This window comes from Rhinatrema bivittatum, chromosome 11, assembly GCF_901001135.1.
Source record: "Rhinatrema bivittatum chromosome 11, aRhiBiv1.1, whole genome shotgun sequence".
In the NCBI taxonomy this organism is placed as follows: domain Eukaryota; kingdom Metazoa; phylum Chordata; class Amphibia; order Gymnophiona; family Rhinatrematidae; genus Rhinatrema; species Rhinatrema bivittatum.
This window is the reverse complement of record NC_042625.1, coordinates 6,866,042-6,886,218: the sequence shown is the minus strand read 5'-3', so window position 1 is coordinate 6,886,218 and position 20,177 is coordinate 6,866,042. Positions and strand designations below refer to the sequence as shown.

General features: G+C 45.0%; 1 protein-coding gene across 1 annotated transcript in view; it reads left to right on the top strand.

Annotated features, from left to right (window-relative positions):
* Positions 1–3,910: 3,910 nt before the first annotated feature.
* The window catches only part of LOC115073073, a 165,817-nt gene continuing 149,550 nt past the window's right edge, over positions 3,911–20,177 (top strand). The window contains exons 1-7 of the mRNA XM_029571219.1: positions 3,911–4,146; positions 7,961–8,267; positions 8,523–8,695; positions 9,005–9,246; positions 12,444–12,591; positions 13,184–13,433; positions 14,620–14,791. Coding sequence (XP_029427079.1) covers positions 3,994–4,146; positions 7,961–8,267; positions 8,523–8,695; positions 9,005–9,246; positions 12,444–12,591; positions 13,184–13,433; positions 14,620–14,791 — 1,445 coding nt within the window. The 5' untranslated portion in view covers positions 3,911–3,993. The remainder of the gene's footprint in view (positions 4,147–7,960; positions 8,268–8,522; positions 8,696–9,004; positions 9,247–12,443; positions 12,592–13,183; positions 13,434–14,619; positions 14,792–20,177) is intronic.

Sequence of the window (20,177 nt, the reverse complement as noted above, 5' to 3'; positions counted from 1 at the left end):
CTTTATAAATAACAGGTAAGGAATACTATTGATAATTCAGGGAATTAACCCCATAACACCATGTTTACATAACGTTTACATGTTAAAAAGTAATATTTGCAAAAGTCAAGATGCTGGTTGAGTAATTAATGTGCAAGTTATGCCTCTGCTTTAATTTCAGTGGCCTAAGGCTTGCAACTGACAAACTCAAATCATTTTTCTCCCGTGATCACTCTCCTCCCCCTTTGCAGCGCCCCCTTTCTCATTAGAAACCCGGCACGCACACGCTTTCAGTTTCCTTTCTCCAGAAAGTGAGAGGGAACTCCCTTACTTCCTTCTTAGGTTTAAGATCTGTTGACTGTTTTGATGGATTTGGAAGTTCAGTTTCTATCTACGTAATAAAAACCGAATGCAAATGATTTCTTGTTGGGTCTTCCCTGCAGCACTGTAGGTGACTAACACCGTGTAAACATGGGCAGGGCACAGCCAGCTCTTAAGGTGGAACCTGATAGACAAATAAAATGTGAAAGTCAATAAAGGCCAGGAGCCACCTCCTCAGCCCCATATCCAGCCTCTTACAATGCCACAGATAGCACTTGATCTTTGGCTTACCCTTCACTTTTTTTGCAAGGAAATAAAGTCAACAAAAAACAAAACAAGGCAATACCCTTTTATTGGACTAACTGAATGCACTCTTTGACCAGCGGTCCCAATTTCCCGTTGCATAACCCAGCAATCCTTCATAACTTTCTGCTTATCCCAGTGCTCTTGTGCTGCTTTTGCCTCCATCACCTTCACAGGGAGGCTCTTCCAGGCATCCACCACTCTTTCTCTGATGGGTAATATTGTCTAAGTTTGTTTCTTGTGCATTATTTATACCTTTCAGGTGGCTGAACCTCTCGATCACTCTCCTCTCCAATGTACTATTTAGGTCCCTAAGTCAGAGGTCTCCCGTTCCCAGGAGCAGTTCTGTTGCCCCCCCTGCACCCCCCTCCCCCCTCTCAAATCTCCTGATAGAAATGCTTGCAGTCACAGAAAGTCACACTAATACAAGCCCTACTTCTGGGGGGATTCTGCACACAAAAGCATTTTAAATTCTGTAAGATGTTGGATCTTTTATATTGGTCAAAATAACACAATATACATGACAGTATTTAAGTAAATAATTAAACAAGTAATAAAGAAAAAAGTTATTACTTAAAGATGCAGAGTTTTAAATATTTGTAAGAGTGTCTCTTCCACCCTCTCTCCCTACTTCCCTGGCCAGTCTCCTTTCACTTTGCCCTCTCAAGCCCCACGTACTCCACCTGCTACTATCTCTCCCCCTCCTCCTCTAGGCTCAATCCCTTCCACTCTATCTCCACTCCAAGAGTTTGACCCCTCTCTCAGTACTGCCCCTCACCCAGGTGTTATTATTTGTGATAATTGTGGGTGGATCCTTGGGCCGGTGGCAGATGACCACACCCCCAGGGGAAGATCTCGAGAGGGACCACCGGTCAGGAGACAGACACACACTAGTTCTTTTATTAGACAGTATATTGAACCACCAGAGGTGGCAGTAGTGAGCTGGAAGAGCCCGGCTGGGCTGCAGTCCCTCAGGTACTGGAACAGGATAGCTGAGCTGTAGAGAAACTGAGACAGTGAGTAGGCAGAGGATGTAGAGTTCAGGAACAGAACTCACACAATAGTCTCAGAACAGCCCCAGAGCTGGAATCAAGTAGGCCCTCGAGGAGCGAGTACCTGGTTCCAGGGAACGCTCTGAGAGAGAGATGGTAACTCACTGGTGTTGTAGGCAGTAGGGATGTGAATCGTTTTTTGACGATTTAAAATATCGTCCGATATTTTTTAAATCGTCAAAAATCGTTAAAGAGTGCGATACAATAGAAATTCCCCCGATTTATCATGAAAAAATCGTTAATCGGGATAGTGTCCACTAAAGGGAGTTATGTGGGGGGAGGGTGGGAAAACTGGCACACCAAAACAACCCCTAAACCCACCCCGACCCTTTAAAACTAATCCCTTACCTTCCCCCACCCTCCCAAACCTCCCCAAAACTTTTACATGTACCTGGTGGTCCAGTGGAAGCCCCGGGACCGATCGCCCACTCTCGGGCCGTCGGCTGCCACTCATAAAAATGGTGCCGATGGCCCTTTGCCCTTACCATGTGACAGGGTATCCGTGCCATTGGCCGGCCCCTGTCACATGGTAGGAGCACTGGATGGCCGGCGCCATTTTTAAAGGTGGCACCATTTTTAAAGATGGCGCCAGCCATCCAGTGCTCCTACCATGTGACAGGGGCCGGCCAATGGCACGGATACCCTGTCACATGGTAAGGGCAAAGGGCCATCGGCACCATTTTTATTAGCGCAGCAGACGGCCCAAGAACGGGAGGTCGCTCCTGGGACTTCTGCTAGATCACCAGGTATTTGTAAAAAGTTTTGGGGGGATTCGGGAGGGTGGGGGAAGCTAAGGGGTCAATTTTAAAGGGTCAGGGTGGGGTTTTTTTTATCAGCTTGGGCCTCACTAAAAAAAATTAGCTATGTGAATCGGAATCGGAACCGATTCTGATTCACATCTCTACCGATCAGATTTTTTTCTCCCTCCAGCTGAACCCGATCGTTAAAACGATCGGGCACACGATTCACATCCCTAGTAGGCAGCGGTGACTTCCTGGCAGAAGTTGTATTCGGTAGCAGGTCCGGGAACGTGGGCCCTCGAGGAGCGAGTACCGGTTCCAGACTGCAACCTGAAAAGCGAGAGAGTGAGCGAGGAGCGGGTACCCCTGGTAAAGTCTGAGGAGGCAGAGTAGCACGGTAAGCGGAGAGCGAATCCCATCCGCAGCGATACCTGGAGGCAGCTAGGTAGGAAACCCTTTGCTAACTCGATTAGCTAGCAAAACAAGAGACCTTAAATATCTGGCGATGATGACGTCATCTCAGGGGGACGCCCCTGAGGTTCGCGCCACAGCTGGTCCTTGAATCGGGGCCACACGCGCACCCTTAGGCCTGAGGAGAACATGGCGGAAGGCAGCGTCTAGTCAGTCCAGGGACGCCAGAGGAGGTCGGCAAAATGACGCCGCGGCAGCCAAACTTCCATCAACCAAAGGAGGAGTCGCCAAAGAGGTAAGGTGGGCGGAGTGGAGATGTCGAGCAGCGACGGTCGCAACAACAGGCTCCCTCTGTCCCTCTCTCTCACACACAGGCTCTCTCTCTCTCTGGTGCACATAAATACCCCCTCATACAGGCTCCCTCTCTCTCTTGCATACACACCCACACCAGCTCCCTTTCTCTCTCATGCATACACTCTCAGACAGCCTACCTATGTCTCTCTCACAAATCCCTGCACACTGGCTCCCTCTCTCTCTCTCTCACACACACCCTACACAAAGTTTCCTTCTCACTCTCTCTCACACACACACACACACTTCCTTTCACACAGGCTTACTTTCTCACACATATACACACCCCCTCACACAGGCTGGCTCTCTCTTTCTCTCACACACACAAACAAGCACCCTCATATACACACAATCCCTTTTTTTATACAAACAGTCTCTCACATACACACACCACTCATTTGCAATCTCTTCACATGGGATCCCTCTCTCTGGAACCCTCACATATGCTCTCTCAGTCTCTCTCTCCCCCCCCCAGTCTTGCAGTCTAACACACACAGGCACAAGGTTACACTCAGACTCACTCTCACCGGGGCCTGCGCCTTCTTCGCCAAATTCTGCACAGAAAATGGAAATTCTGCGCAGGAGGGGAATTCTCCGGAAATTTCCACATTAAAATGACATTTGTTTTTCACTGTGCTTGGAAAGCAGCTCCCCCTTAAGGTTGCTGGCCCAGTGCCGCGAGGAAGGCGGGCCCTGCCCCTGCTGCATATAAACAGGAACTACCCAGGCGGCAAGCAGAAGCCGCAGCCAGCAGGGAGCAGGCAGCAGCCAGCAGCCAGCAGCCAGCAGCCAGCAGGGAGCAGGGAGCAGGGAGCAGCCAGCAGGGAGCAGGGAGCATGGAGCTTTCTGAAGTGACTGCTGAGAGTCTGGACGAGTGGATCATGCACCACCTCCAGCTAACTGGCGACTTCAATAAAGAATTAAGAAATGCCGTGCACAGGATTGCGGAGGCTCTGAAGACCCAAGAAGGCGTGATCCGAGTGGTGAAGGTGAGTCAAGACCTCACAGCAAGCGGCGGGGCCTCGCTGCTCCTCCCCACGAAATCTGCCCAGCTGGAGCCTTTCTGAACTTGAGTCAATTTAAAGTTTGTAGGATTAAGAAGAAGGGACCCAGCGAGTTGTCACCTTGATCCAGCTCAATCCGGAGAGGCTGATTCACTTCTGATGTTGCCCATTGTGCCTGAAGACTTGTGGTCCCTGCTTTTCCTAGAGAAACTGGAAACGCAAATCCGTAGATGTGCTTGGGGGAAACCACGACTCGATCGGCCTCTCAGGATTGTCTGGGGTCAGGGGGCAGCCCTGGGTGTCTGTCTCGACCCTCTCTGCATCTCCCTTGTGTCAATCCTCCTCCCCGTAAAGGATCCCCTTTAAGTTTAGTTACACTCCTTCAGCTTTAGTTTCCATGGTCCTCCTAATGACGTTTCTTTAGCTGTGATAAGATTATTCTCAGGTAAGCTGCAAATTTGTAATTTTGCAATGACCAGTGAGGCATTGTGACTTTAATCTTGCTCATCAATGAGCTTATATGGACGGTGAACAGGCAGCATGTGCTGCAATTTGAGAAACATTGTATCTCTTTTTTCCTATAATTTTGTGTGGTATTTAACTCACCTTATCCTTGCTTTAATATTATAAGAGATGGCAAAATACTGTACTGTCAGTGATTGTAAGGGCAAATGAAAGTGACAGCAGATACAAAGTGCTACAGTGGTGATTGTGACTCATTTATCAGTGACTGTGATACTGAATACGAGAGATTGAAAATGGCCCCCAGGGAGTGTGTCCAGGGTATAAACTAATATTTATGGTTGTAACTGTAAGGTTAGGTAGAGAAGATTACCAATACTGATTGTAGCAACTTTAAGGATAGATTGTTGCGGCCCCGACTGCCTACCCCACGATCGGGTCGGGGCCTCCTACCTCCGCTCTGGACCGCGGGAAGGAACGCCAGGGTCCCGGCTCGGTAGGCCGCATAGCCGCCGCCGAGTGCCTCGCTGACTCCGCCCACATCGCGTGCCACGCGCACGAGAACGGGGCATTTAAAGGTCCAGCACCCGGAAGTTCTGGACAGCCCCCTGGATGACGTCAGACGCCGGCAGAGTACATAGGCCGGCGTCTGACTCTAAAACTTCGACTTGCAACGAGGTACCTCTTCTGAGACTTTAGTTGCCATCCTGTTCCTGTCTTCTGCTGATTCCTGGTTCCTGACTCCGGCCTGCTCCTGACACTGCTGCTCGCTGCCTGCCTCGACCTCGGACCTGCTCCTGTCCTCTTCTGCTTCAGCCATCCACGCTTCTGCTGATTCCTGGTTCCTGACTCCGGCCTGCTCCTGACACTGCTGCTCACTGCCTGCCTCGACCTCGGACCTGCTCCTGTCCTCTTCTGCTTCAGCCATCCACGCTTCTGCTGATTCCTGGTTCCTGACTCCGGCCTGCTCCTGACACTGCTGCTCGCTGCCTGCCTCGACCTCGGACCTGCTCCTGTCCTCTTCTGCTTCAGCCATCCACGCTTCTGCTGATTCCTGGTTCCTGACTCCGGCCTGCTCCTGACACTGCTGCTCGCTGCCTGCCTCGACCTCGGACCTGCTCCTGTCCTCTTCTGCTTCAGCCATCCACGCTTCTGCTGATTCCTGGTTCCTGACGCTTCTCGCTTTCCACCTGCCTTGACTTCAGACCGGTCCTTACTTCTCCTGTTCCATCCTTGTAAGTCCCAGCAGCCCAGATCCCTACGGGCCCCTCCTGGGGGGATCCAGGGTCTCAGGAGACCCTGGATCCCCCCAGGAGGACACCGCCAGGCCATCAGCCTTATCTGCCTCCCGGCCTGCCCAAAGGGACGCTCCTTTCTCCAGGCCGGCCCAAGGGTCCACATCTTCTCCCCGGACGCAACATGGATATATTTCTCTAAATACCATCTTATGTTAAACTGAAAACAAAATGAACAATACAAACAGCAGCAAAATATTAACATTCTTTCCCTTTTATAGAGGGAAAATCATATGTGGAAGAAAACGCCTGAAATGATGTCCTAGAAAAAAACACTTTCCACTTTGCAACATTGTCGCATTTTTATATTATTTCTTCAAAGTTGCAACACCCTGCTGTGATTCAAAACATCGGTCCCTTAATGAACTTTTTACATTTGAAAAAACATTGTAACACTTATCTTAAGGATAGCAGAAAATATTAGGGATCCATATTTAGCTGCTGTCTGGACTAGAGATGTGCATTCGTTTTTCACAGATTAGACAATTTCAACGAAATTGTCTAATTCGTCATGGTTCGGGGGAACTGAAAAACGAATGGAATTTTTCCAAAATTTCATAAACATTTGTAGTTCATATTAGTACGTGCTAATGGGGAAAAACAAAATTTCCCATGGGGGCCCGTAAACAAAACCCGAACCGAAAGAACTAAAGAATGCACATCTCTAGTCTGGAGAACAAAATTAGTCAGATAAACTTATCCAGCTAACCTTGTCAGGATATTCAGTAGCATGGGGCACCGCTGAATATATCCCATTATCTTAAAGGCAGCCAAGCAGAGGTTCAGATTAAGGTGGTATTCCAGCCATAGACTCCCCTACTATCACTCACATCCTGCAGTAATAGACTGTGATCCTTAATCTGAACTTGTATGGGCCCCCACTAGATTTGGGCCCCATGTGCATTTCCTCCTCCCCCTTCCCAATTCATCACTAGATGGCAGGCAACAGGGCACTACAGTCTCAGAAGAAAGCCCTGTTTGGGGATGCATAACACTAGAGAGCATTAAAATAGCAGGAGCATTAAAACTTTGCTTACTTTGAGTTGCCATGTTAAAATGCTCTTTTGAAAAACTGTTTCCAGTTTTATATTCTATAAAATTGATCTCCATCTCATAAAAAAACCACATTGATTCTAGAGCTTTAAAGAATCGTCTTCTGCTAGAGAAAGTTGTCTCTATTGTTTTGCAAACCCAGCTTCCTTCACATCACTCCCCACTATTAGCCACGGTGCGGTTCAGCATCAGAGCTGACCTAGTTTGGCGCACTGTAATGGAATTATTTCTGACTGCTTGAGCCGAGGATGTAGTTAGAGGTTAGGCTGTATGGATTCAGACTAGTTTAAAGGCCCCAGGCCAACCTCAGAGTGAATTTATATTTATTTTTTGCCCTGTGAAATGCTTATGAACAGGCAAGAATCTGTTTATCATGGTTACGTCAGTAGTTCTATGATGAGAACGTAATTAACTGATACTAAAGCCTGAGAGAGAATGAAGGCCATACAGCTGCACCTGAGACTGATAAGAACTCAGAGGAAGGGAACATTGCTGCTTTCCCAAGCATTTAGTGTATAAGGAGAAAACAGCTAGAGAGAGGGGGAGAGAGCGCTTTCAGACATGATAGCACAGGCTGATCCTTTGGAAACATGTAAGCTTTATATATCTGGAGCAATTGTTATTATCTGCAACTAATTCTTCTGTGTGATCTGATTCTATTTGTTCTAACCTTGTATTGCTCAAATAAACTTACTTTCCTAAATTTCTGGAACCGTGATGTATTGAATCAATGTTTGTGTGTGGCTATTTTAGTGGGGAATATTTCTGGGTATAATCCCAGTAATTGTGTGTGTTTACATTGGGTAAGCTCCTGTGTGCATGCAGTTGACAAGCCCCTTAGGTAACTCCCGGTGTATTCCTCAGTGAGATTATCCCTCAGGTCAGAGAGCCCCCTGAGAAAATGCCAGTGCGCACGATCTGAACCCAGAGCACCCATGGAGTTGAGCAGGTTCCATTCTGGCTATGACATTTCTCCTTCTGTGTTACAGGGAGGATCCTCTGGTAAGGGCACTGCCTTGAAGAACACATCAGATGCGGATCTGGTCCTCTTCCTCCAGTGCTTCAAGTCTTTTCAGGACCAGCTTGAAAATCGCGAAGCCATCATCAGCAACATCTACTGCATGCTGAATAAATGCCGACAAAGCATTGCCTTTGACATTGACATTTCACAGCCAAAAGAAAAGCGTGACCCATGGGGTCAACCAGTGAAGCCCCGCTCTTTGTCTTTCACCATCAAATCAAGGAAAGGCTCCCCGCCTATTGAAGTGGATGTTCTTCCTGCATTTGATGCTTTAGGTGAATAAGCAGCTTTAATGTGACTGCCCCGGTGAGCCAGTCATGGCACCGTGTGCTCATGTAGGAGAGAGAAAGAACAGCAGCGGTCTATATTGTGTCGTTTGGGACATTACTAGATCTCTGCTATCAGCTGGGAGAGGTCACATATGCAACAAAGGTGTTATGACCTTACAGAGATTAAATTATTGTTTTATGGAATAAACAATCACTTCATTCTCCTTCACTCATTTCTTCTTTTTCTCCATGTTCGTGCAGGTAACTTTATTTATGGCAGTATACCAGACCCTCAAGTCTATGTGTCCCTGATTGAGGCCGGAGGTCGTCCTGGTGAATTCTCTTGCTGCTTTACTGAACTTCAGAGGGACTTTGTGAAACGGATCCCATCAAAGCTGAAGAACCTTATTCGCCTGGTGAAGTACTGGTACAAGGTAGGGAGAAATCTCTCCATACTTAAGGCTGGGAGAGAAGAGAGGGCCAGAAGAAGGGGCTATGGAGGGAGAGATTGTAAAGGAGAGAGTCAGAAATTTGGTGGGAAAGAGGAAGATGATTAATTATAGAGAAATAATGAGGAAGAAAGCAAACTCTTCAGGCCAAGTAGGAGGTGGTGAAGGAGAGAATCAGGCAAAGAGTGGAAGAGGTGGCAACATAGGGAAAAACAGAGGAATGATGAGATATCAACCTGGCATTAGCATCTGCTGGTTCCTGTAAATCACACAGGGATCTCATTTCTCCCTCAGCAGGATGTTAAGAGCAGATACCCGAAGGATCCTCTTCCACATAAGTATGCCCTGGAGCTGCTCACCATCTACTGCTGGCAGAAGGGCAGCGGAAGAGAGGACTTTAAGAGCGAGGAAGGATTCTGCACGTTCCTGCAGCTGCTCTCCAGACCACAAGATCTGTGCATTTACTGGACCAAATACTACAACTTTGAGAACAGAGTGGTGAAGAGCTTTGTGAATAAGCAGCTGAAGAAGCCGAGGTAACAAGTCCTTTCCCACCTCTACACCACATCTCCTAAATTTCTATAACTCTCCTTGCCTCCCCTCTGCCACCAATTAGGGGGAGGAATGCTGGTGGACTTACAAGATCCGAGACATGGTATTGGGTGCATAGTTTGGTGGCTGAAATTGTACTAGCATACACAAGACCCAAATGTTACTGTAATTCTACCCAGAAATTGTATTCAGTTCTACTGCAATCAGTATTTATAGAGTACTACTTTTCCATTAGCATTTAAGAGAAAATTATGTTGCACAGAAGCATGCTAATAAGCCACAAAAGTTGCATTAGTGAAGTTTAGCATAGCCATTGACAGTGAGTGGGCAAGGCAGACCAAACACAATCACCTTAGAGAGGTGCAAAACATCCTTTTGTTAGGACTGGCTGGTCCGGACTGTGGGAAACCATCCTGAGATTGCCACAAGATAGCAGGACAGCCCCCTCCTGCGTGGATTTAGCCTTTTGGATCTGGGGGCCAGTAGGGCTTAGCTGCAGCACTGGTATATCTTGGTGAGCGCTGGTGAAGGTAGGAGCTGATACAGTCAAGACTGAAATGGACTGCAGGGCTGGAACAGATAAGGCTAGACTGGAGTGCGGGGCTGGAATTGGATCTTAAATGCAGGCAAAGACTGGAACTGAGGTTTGAATGCAAGCAAGGACTGGAACTGAGGCTTGAGTACAGGCAAAGATTGGAACAGGAGCTTGACTAAGACAGGACAGGACAGGACAAGGCAAGACAAGGACAATATGGAACATGGAACATAAAGGCTTGAAGGCAGCATTAGGGAGGGAGGGAGGGAGGGGCAAGACAATGGAGAGACCTAAATAGGCCTTGTCTTGCTGAGTGGCCTATATAGGACAAGAGGCAAGACGACACAAAGGGCACAAGGCAAGGCAAAGTCAGAAAGCCCAGAGGCCACGAGGCAACAGAGGCCAGGGCAAGGAGCCAACACAGACTCGATGTGAAGGCATGGAAGCAGGGAACAGACAGTGTTACGTAGGGCTGAGGCTTGAGTGTGGTGCAGGTAAGGAGGAGGAGCTTGGCAAGGCTGGAGAGCTGACATGCTGAGGACTCCTGGTGGTGAGGAGGCTGCACCACAAGCTGAATAGTGAGGAGCTGACATGGATCAGCTGGCAGGGAGACGTCATGGTCAGGGGACGATGAGGCTGCATAGCACAGGAAATCACTAACACCTTTTCTCATCTATGAAAACATTAGTGATGGAGATCATTAGTTCAAGATGAGTACTAAACCTTAACTCATTTTCAATAAATGCACAGGGCAGGACTATGAAAGGGTTTGTAAAATTTAAAAAAAGATCTTAAGAAATGTATTTTCTCCTAAGTTTCCTAACCTTATCAGTTATTTTAATAGGAGTCAATGTTTCCTCTTCTTAGTATTATCTTTGGGGCGAACTTTAAAAGCGTTGCTCGTGCTAAAAGGCCATCTCCGCAAGTATCTGGGCAATGCGAGAGCAAAGAGTATTTTAAAAGCCGCAAATTATACGCGTATATGCACAAGATGAAGCAAGAAGAAAGGGGCGGGGCATGGGAGTTCCGGGGCGCAGGAAGCAGTTATGCTAGCAAAGCCGTATTTTAAAACCAGCCGCTTATGTTTACTTCTGCTCTTGATGAGCTGCAATTCTTCATAAATCTCTGTTTAGGCCTAAATGGACTAGGTGAGGGGTCTGGGTCAACTGGGGGGGAGTGCAGGCTGAAGAACCAGAAGGTCTGGATGACATTGAGACAGATTGGGAAAACTGGTGGACTAATGGGGAAAACTGGGAATGTCCTTCATGCAAGCAAGTTTTAAAATTCGTTTCCCTCTGCATGTTAAAGGCAATAAATTCTTAAGGAAGATACACAATTTACGTTTGCTTGAGTAACTGCTTAAAATTAGGAGCGCACTCACGCGTGGTAGGTGTATTTCAAATCATATGCACGTAATTGCACACCCAATTTAAAATTCCATCGTATTTTCACTTGTACGCCCAAATGTGCATGTATGGGCACCTGTGTGCTTGTTTTAAAGGTACCCTCCCTGTTTGCAGTTTTATTATTCTGTCTTTTATTAATATCTAATTTTTCTATTTTATTTTATGATTTGAATGGATTTGTGCTTACTTTCAATTATGTGATCATTTGACTTTATTTTTATTTATTGTTTACAGTTTGTTAATGTTATCTCATTCTGTTATTTGTTATTTGATATAGACTGTTTTTATTGTTTGTTGCTCATTATGATTTAAATTCTACAATTTAAAGAGGAAGGCAACTTATCAAATCAAATAAAGTGAAAGTAAATGCTATGGGGTCAATGTTGAAACCATGTGGGGAACTTGTGAGCCCGCAAGTATCTTGTACCCATGATCCCATGAGCTTACTGTTTGCTTGAAAAGTATGGGGCTGACTGGCACTTTCCTAAGTGAAAATCCCACATACTTGAGGCAGATTTCAGGGATGGAGCCCAGGCATGCTGTCTTTTTGAAACTTGATGCAAAGTCCACGGGTAAAAAGTATCCACTGACGTTGTCCCAAAGTGGAGATCCTGAAAATGGCCCCCAGCACGTCAACCCAAGGCAAATCCTACTCGATGGGAATGGACCAAGTTTGGAAGTGTCCACATAAGTCTGCCAGAATTTTTGCTGTGCTTTTTATACACAAATTCATTAATGAAATGGGTTTGTATGATCCAGGGAACCGTGGTTCCTTCCACGATTTGTATATTAATGTAATTCAATATGTACCAGAAGTGGATTTGTTAAGACACAAATAAAAATTTAAAAAACTCATGCTGCTTGATGGTGTTTTTTAAAATTTCTATTTGTGTCCTAACAAAACCACTCCTTGTACATATTCAGTATATAAATGAGTCAGTAAAAGCACAAACACAAAAAGATATGCACAAAAATAATGTCATGATAGTAAGAATGTCAGAAGCAATGGAGGCCTGTGTGCTTCCGGTGCTGTGGGCTCTGGGAGTTGGGGACACATTGGGGTGAATCTTGGTTCAGTTAATCCAGCTGTGCACAAAATGGCGATGGTAAAACATGTGCCAGGAAAAAATATATTGTGGTGTAACCCTGCCTCACAACAGCCCTTCCCACTTACAGGCTGCTGCTGTCTCTGTTAGATTAGATGCAGATACATCACCAATAATAAAATCTCTCCCTCCAGGCCCATCATCCTTGATCCAGCAGATCCGACAGGAATCGTGGGATGGGATACTCGCTGGGATCTGGTAGCAGATAAAGCTGCTGATTGTTTAACTCAGATGTGCTGCAGAGACAGAAGTGGAGATCCAGTGAAAGCTTGGGATGTACCGGTATGAAATATTCTTATGATCCCTACTTCACAACTAATATCTTCCATAGTTCCCTAGTATCAGTACCACACACACACTGTGGCCATGTCTAGTACATATGTAAACCCTGGGACAGGATAATGCCCTAGAGCCTTTCTTCACAAGTTCCCTGGAGTCTACTTACCTACGTAGTACCGTACATATCACTCTTGTACTGTTCCATGCACTAGGGCTGTGGGTTGAACTCTTAGATCATCCCTCACAAGTCTGTCCATACTGCATCCTACAGATGGTGCACTTACTGCACCCTACATGTCAGTCTTAGGTTTTGCTCCTCTCCAGGCAGCATTGTTTACATTTGCACAGAGAATCATTCTTGTGTCATTTCATCAATAACCCTCTTAGACGAAGTCTGGAATAGAAAAGTTGTCAATTCCCCAAGGCAACTCTTACAGAATTTCTGACAATGACCTCTGCTCAGAGAGACTGACCTGGGATGCTGTGTTTGGTGCTGGACACTTTCCTGTTAGGACGATGCTTCTGTAGGGAGTAATGTTCAGGTATCTGCTTGTGGGATAACTTTCTCCTTATACTCAGTATCTTTCTCTTGCAGCCTTGTTCATGTGAACAAATTCAGATCTTTGTCATCGATTTTAACAATAAGTCTAAAGTCTATCACGTCTGTCTCAGCGAGACTGTTCTGAGTCTGAAAAAGAAGATTGAAGAAAGGCAAAATATCTCTTCAACCCAGCAGATCCTGACTTATGGGACTAAACCACTGAAGGACTGCAAAACGCTTGCATTTTATGACATTGAAAATGAGTCCAATATTTTTCTTTCACTGAGGCTAAGGGGAGGCGCTTGATTAATTGCCACTAATTCTGCCTCCTGCTTCCGTAAAACCAGGCCTAAGACCACCTCTCCATTTCGTATCCCTAGAGGCCCTCAGTGTGAAGCTGTGGCCTTGTGGACGGGCTCTGCATGTAGAGCAGGAGAGAGGAAGCTGCCATCTATGTCACGCACCCCCCCGTGAGGCGGCTGCAGTGGTTCCTTCCTGTGTCTACATAAGATGGGGACCCTTCGAGGAGTTATGCAATTTTGTGTTGAAAGTGTTTCTTTTCAGTTCCCATTTTCCTGGAGAAATTCTAGGCCCAATTCTATAGGACATGGAATTTTGGAAATTAGAGAAGTTCAAATTGGTTTTTACCATTAGAGGTCAAAGATGATTTTTCCACTCTTCCTGTCACCTTTTTATTTGGGAATTGTTTACTTTCCACCTGGTCCTCCTGGCTGGAGAGTCATTGCCTGCACGTAAAACTGAATGTAGAGCAGAGTGTGCCCATCCAGTCCCCCGGCTGTGAGGGGAAAGAGAGAAGAGGCACCCAGAGGGTATTCACCCGCTGCAGACATCTCTCTGGTATACAGAAGAGAGTCAAGAAGCAGAGAAAGAGAGGAGTGGAAATAAAGGATCCAAGCAAGCATAAGTAATACTCAGGTACCAGTCATAAGGAAGTCTAAACTGCAGGGAGTGGCCACGTACCCTCGTCCCGACAGCCCCTAAATTCCAGAGGAAATAGCTGGGAAGGTCTCTAATTTCAAGAAGGAATAGTGGCAACCCCAGTAACAGAAGAGGAATCACACAGCTATTAGTTGAAATATTTCTTTCTGGATTATGTATTTACCTAGGAGAAAGGGTATTCTGTGTCACCATTTTCGTTAAACAAATGTTTCAGTAAAGACTTTGCCGAACTACCAATCAAGTGTCCCTCTGCTTCTTTTATTGTACTTGAAGACTGACACAGCTAATGCCCAGGGCCTAGGAGGCTTATCCTTCCCCTCTACTGGGGAAAAGAGGAAAGGAGACAGCCCAGTATTAGGAGAGACTTAGCCCCAGTGTAGCCTGTGACTCCTGAGGAGAGCCTGCGTATGGGGTGTCCTGCTGCAGGCTTCCAGAGTTTCGCCTGCTGAATAGCCAGACAAGTTCCCCCTGTGCGGGATGGTTTGCATCCTTCTACCTAGCAGTGCTCACATGGCTCCTGCTCCCTCCAGGTGGCTCTGGATCTAAACAGGAAGCTGCTGCTCAGCTCACCCTGCCGGTGAGTGTGCTGGTGGAGGGAGAGCCGCTCTGTAATCACAGAGCAGAGAGCCCACAGGCTTCAGATTGTTTCACAAGTAAACTCACAGCGTGTCTCCATCTACAAATACAGCCACATCTCCTGAGGTAAGAAAGGAATCTCCATCACCACTCTTCCTCTCTTCTGTGAAACACACTCAGCTCTTACTGATAAAAGTGGGGCTCAGACCTTTTTTATTTCAAGTTTAAAGGATTTAGCAAGGGTAACAAAGCAGGAGCTGGGGTTAGAGATGTGCATTCGTGAGCCGGGCCTGCTCCGGAGACTCAGTGCTCCCTGAGGCCAGCAGGGTCTGAGTATTTATCACTTTCACTAGCTCGTCCCTAGCACCTCCTTTTGTCCCGGAGCAGCGGCTGTCAGCGGGTTGACAGCCAACGCTCAATTTTGCCAACGTCGGTTCTCAAGCCCGCTGACAGCCACAGACTCAGAAACCGGTCGCCAGCAAAATTGAGCATCCGGTTTTCGACCCAACAGCCGCCAGCCGACTTCAAATTTTTTTTTTTTTTTACCCTTCGGGACCTCCGACTTAATATCACTATGATATTAAGTCGGAGGGTGCACAGAAAAGCAGTTTTTACACATTTTCGGCCCCTTACTGAATAAGGGGTAAGGGAAAACGCGCATCCAATGGCAGGTTAACAGTGCGCTTCGTCGGAGCGTACTGTACTGTATCGGCCCAAATGAGAGGAAGGAGGATGTTATAGATGTGAATGTAAAGGTTGATGCCATCTTGGGGCTGATTGTTATATTTCACTCTTTTTCTACTTCTAGTCTCTGCTGTTACTCTAACCTTGTGTGTTGGTTGCTGGGTAATACAACACGACACTTGTTCACTAGCAGCTTTCAGTTGTCTTTATTTCTGTATATGAAACACAGGATGCTGAGAGTGCTGAATATTATACTATATGTATCTGTCACCCCAGCCTTTTTTAGGTGCCCCCCTCAGCTCTAAAACTACATATTTACATGTTCTTCGCCCTCCCTGTTCATTGTAATTTCTACCTTTAAAGTTACATTGTAAACCGGTATGATGTATGCATACTAATACCGGTATATAAAAGTTTTTAAATAAATAAATAAATAAATTCTTAGGAATGCTCATTTGTAATCCACCCTGAAATATACCTTGGAAGTGGTGCAATATAAGGTTGAATAAATAAATAAGAACATAAGACTTCCAAACTGGGCCAAACCAAAGGTCCATCAAACAGAGTACACTGTTTCTAACAGTGGCTAATCCAGGTCACAAGTATCATCCCAAATAGTAACAGATCCCATGTTACTAATGCCCAGAGATAAGCAGTTGCTTTCCCCAAGTCTACTTGGTTGATAATGGTTTATGGACATTTTCTCTAAGAACTTGTCCAAACTGTTTTTAAACCTAGCTATGCTAACTTATTTTATTACATCCTTCAACAATGAATGCCAGAACTTAATTCTGCATTGAGTGAAAAATATTTTCTAAGATTTGTTTTAGATGTGCTACTTGCAAACTTCATGGAGTGTCCCCAAGTCATTGTATTTTTTGAAAGAGTAAACAATTGATTTGCATTTGCCTTTTCTATTCCACTTATAATTTTATAAACCTCTATCATATTTCCCCCAGACATCTCTTCTCCAAGCTGAACAGCCCTAACCTCTTTAGCCTTTCTTCATAGGTAGCCATTCTATCCTCTTTATCATTTTGGTCACCCTTAACAACACAAGAACATAAGAAGTTGCCAAACTGGGTCAGACCAAGGGTCCATCAAACCCAACATTTTGTTTCCAACAGTTGCCAATCCAGGTTACAAGTACCTGGCAAGTACCCAAACATTAAATAGATCCCATGCTACTAAGACTTATTTATGTGCACTGGCTTTCAAGCAATCACGGTCTGATTTTCCCCGCTTTCTCTTGATGCAAGCCATAGCTTCTTCTTTTTTTCTGTTGCATTATGACATATGAGTTGTTTTAAGCTTTTTATGTTTTAATAATAATTTTATAAGTCTTTAGGTATGTGGTTTTAGAAACTGCATTGATCTACCCCCATTGAAGAACGTGGTATATATTAAAAAAAAAAAAAAAAAGGCAAATAAATAAATAATGCTGGTAATAGCATTGGCTATTCCCTAAGTCAACTTGATTAATAGCTGTTTATGGACTTCTCCTCCAGGAATGTATCCAAATCATTTTTAAACCCAGTTACAATAACTTCCCTAACCACATCCTCCGGCTACGAATTCCAGAGCTTAATTGTACATTGAATGAAAGAATTTTCTCTGTTTTAAATGTGCTACTTGATAACTTCATGGAGTGCCCCTTAGCCCTTCAATTACACTGGTCTACATTTGAAAAAAGTTTTCTGCTGACCTAATTATTTTTGCTGATTTTACCCAAATGAAAGGTGCTGATTCCAAATATGAAGTAAAAAAATATGCAATACGCCTCATTTTTTCACAAATGAGAAACGTTTGATTAAAGATTATAAAGTCGAATGTCAAGGGTAATAAGTTTTGAAGAAGCAATAGCACGTAATATATTTGTTTCATGCAAAAAACGAGTCTATCGTCTAACCAAGAGAGCAATAGTTGTGTAAATGTTAATTGTTAGGGAGAAATGTCCTCTTTTTGGATGCTATGGAATAGTTATGATCAGGGTTGTTACACTGTAATCACCAGCAGTAGTCTGCCATCATGTTTGTGCTCCATCTGCCTTGATATCTATGTTCCATGGTCTTGATGTCTTGGTGGAAGCGTTCTCCTTGTTCTTCACTCATAGCGCCAAGATTTGAGGGGAAGTAGTTCAGGTGGCTATCAAGGAAATGCAATTTGACACTCGTGTTTGCTCCCAGTCTTTGAAAAGCAATCAACAAATTTTGAACTAAAAGGTTATAATTTTCGGCCCTAAAGTTGCCAAGAAAGTCTGTAATCACGTCAGAAAAAGCAGACCAAGCATCCTTTTCTATGGTTACATTATTGCTACAAGAGTTTATGAGTAGACAGCATTTTGCGGAAAAACCAGATGTGACTGGAGGAAACGGATGTGGTTTTTGGATTCAGCACACTAAAATACATAAAGATCACATGTTATCTTGTAGTCAGCAAAACTGATGTAGTCCTGTTATCTGAAAGAGTAATTAACAGATTCACATTTACCCATTTGTAGTCCTCTCATGATTTTATAAATGTCTTTCATACCCCCCCCCCCCCCAGCTGTCTCTCCTCCAAGCTGAAGAGTCCTAGTCTTTCCTCATAGGGGAGCTGTTCATCCCCTTTATCATTTTGGTCGCCCTTCTCTGTACCTTTTCCAACTATATCTTTTTTGAGATGCAGCGACCAGAACTATACACAGTACTCAAGGTGCGGTCTCACCATGGAGGGATATGAAGTATTATGACATTTTCCGTTCTGTTCCTAATAATTTCTAACATTCTATTTGCTTTTTTGATCACTGCCACACTTTGTGCTGAGGATTTCAAAGTATTCTCCACAATGTAGTAGCATTTAGGATGCAAAAACCCAAGGGAAAGGGAAAGTACTGGAGGTGAAATTCTTCTAAGTTCAGAGAAAGAGCAGGAACTGGGGATTATTGTATCTGATGATCTTAAGATGGCCAAACAGGGTAGATAAAGCAATGGTAAAAGCCAGACAGATGCTTGGCTGCATAGGGAGAGGAATGGTCAGCAGAGAAAGAGAGGGGATATTGCCCCTGTATAGGTCCCTGATGAGACCTCACTTGGAATACTGTGTACAATTCTGGAGACCGCACCTTCAAAAGGATATAAACAGGATGGAATTGATCCAGAGGGAGGCTGCTGAAATGCTCAGTGATCTTCATTCTAAAGCATATGGGGATAAACTTAAACATTTAAACATGCATATCCTAACTGGTGTGTCGCAGCTGCATTCTCCTTTTCTCTTTCCCTCCTGGCCTGCAGGATATCCTCCCGCCAGCAGGGGACATCTGAGAGCAGCCTTATCGTCAGCTGCTCCTGCTTTCCCCTCTGCTGGCTCTCCTGTGCAACAGAAACTGCATGGGGTCCTGTAGTCTCATGATAATCGAAGGACTAGGGGGCACTCCATGAAGTTAGCACATTTAAGACTAAATCGGAGAAAATTCTTTCACTCAACACACAAGTAAGCTCTGGAATTTGTCGCCAAGGGATGTGGTTAGTGCAGTTAGTGTAGCTGGGTTTAAAAAAGGTTTGGATAAGTTCTTGGAGGAGAAGTCCATTAACTGCTATTAATCAAGTTGACTTAGGGAATGGCCTTTGCTATTACTGGCATCAGAAAAAGCGCGGCCATGTTAAAATAGTTTGTCTGAGTCCGACAACCTAATAAGAAGGTTTACTTCTCTAATCAGTCCGCCCTGAAGCAGCGTTTTTTGGCGAAACGTCGGCCACGTCAGCAGCGGTTAACAGACCCACCTCGGCTAGAGGCACGGCAGAGTGGTTAAGAAAAAATTTTAAGCAAAGGTGGTTAACCACAAACATAAGATAAGTGCCCTGCCTTTTTCCAATTGTCGGGACTGTTGTTAAAACAGAATTGGAACTGTGTGAAATTAGGTTTGAATAAGAAAGGGCTGAAATACTATTGTAAAATCTCAGTGGATGTATTGCTACAGAGCAAGCCAAGTTTAGAACCGGCGCTTAACATTGTTACAATAATACTGCAAGAAGAACATAAGAACATAAGAAAATGCCATACTGGGTCAGACCAAGGGTCCATCAAGCCCAGCATCCTGTTTCCAACAGTGGCTAATCCAGGCCATAAAAACCTGGCAAGTACCCAAAAACTAAGTCTATTCCATGTAACCATTGCTAATGGCAGTGGCTATTCTCTAAGTGAACTTAATAGCAGGTAATGGACTTCTCTCCAAGAACTTATCCAATCCTTTTTTAAACACAGCTATACTAACTGCACTAACCACATCCTCTGGCAACAAATTCCAGAGTTTAATTGTGGGTTGAGTAAAAAAGAACTTTCTCCGATTAGTTTTAAATGTGCCCCATGCTAACTTCATGGAGTGCCCCCTAGTCTTTCTACTATCTGAAAGAGTAAATAACCGATTCACATCTACCCGTTCTAGACCTCTCATGATTTTAAACACCTCTATCATATCCCCCCTCAGTCGTCTCTTCTCCAAGCTGAAAAGTCCTAACCTCTTTAGTCTTTCCTCATAGGGGAGTTGTTCCATTCCCCTTATCATTTTGGTAGCCCTTCGCTGTACCTTCTCCATCGCAATTATATCTTTTTTGAGATGCGGCGACCAGAATTGTACACAGTATTCAAGGTGCGGTCTCACCATGGAGCGATACAGAGGCATTATGACATTTTCCGTTTTATTCACCATTCCCTTTCTAATAATTCCCAACATTCTGTTTGCTTTTTTGACTGCCGCAGCACACTGAACCGACAATTTCAATGTGTTATCCACTATGACACCTAAATCTCTTTCTTGGGTTGTAACACCTAATATGGAACCCAACATCGT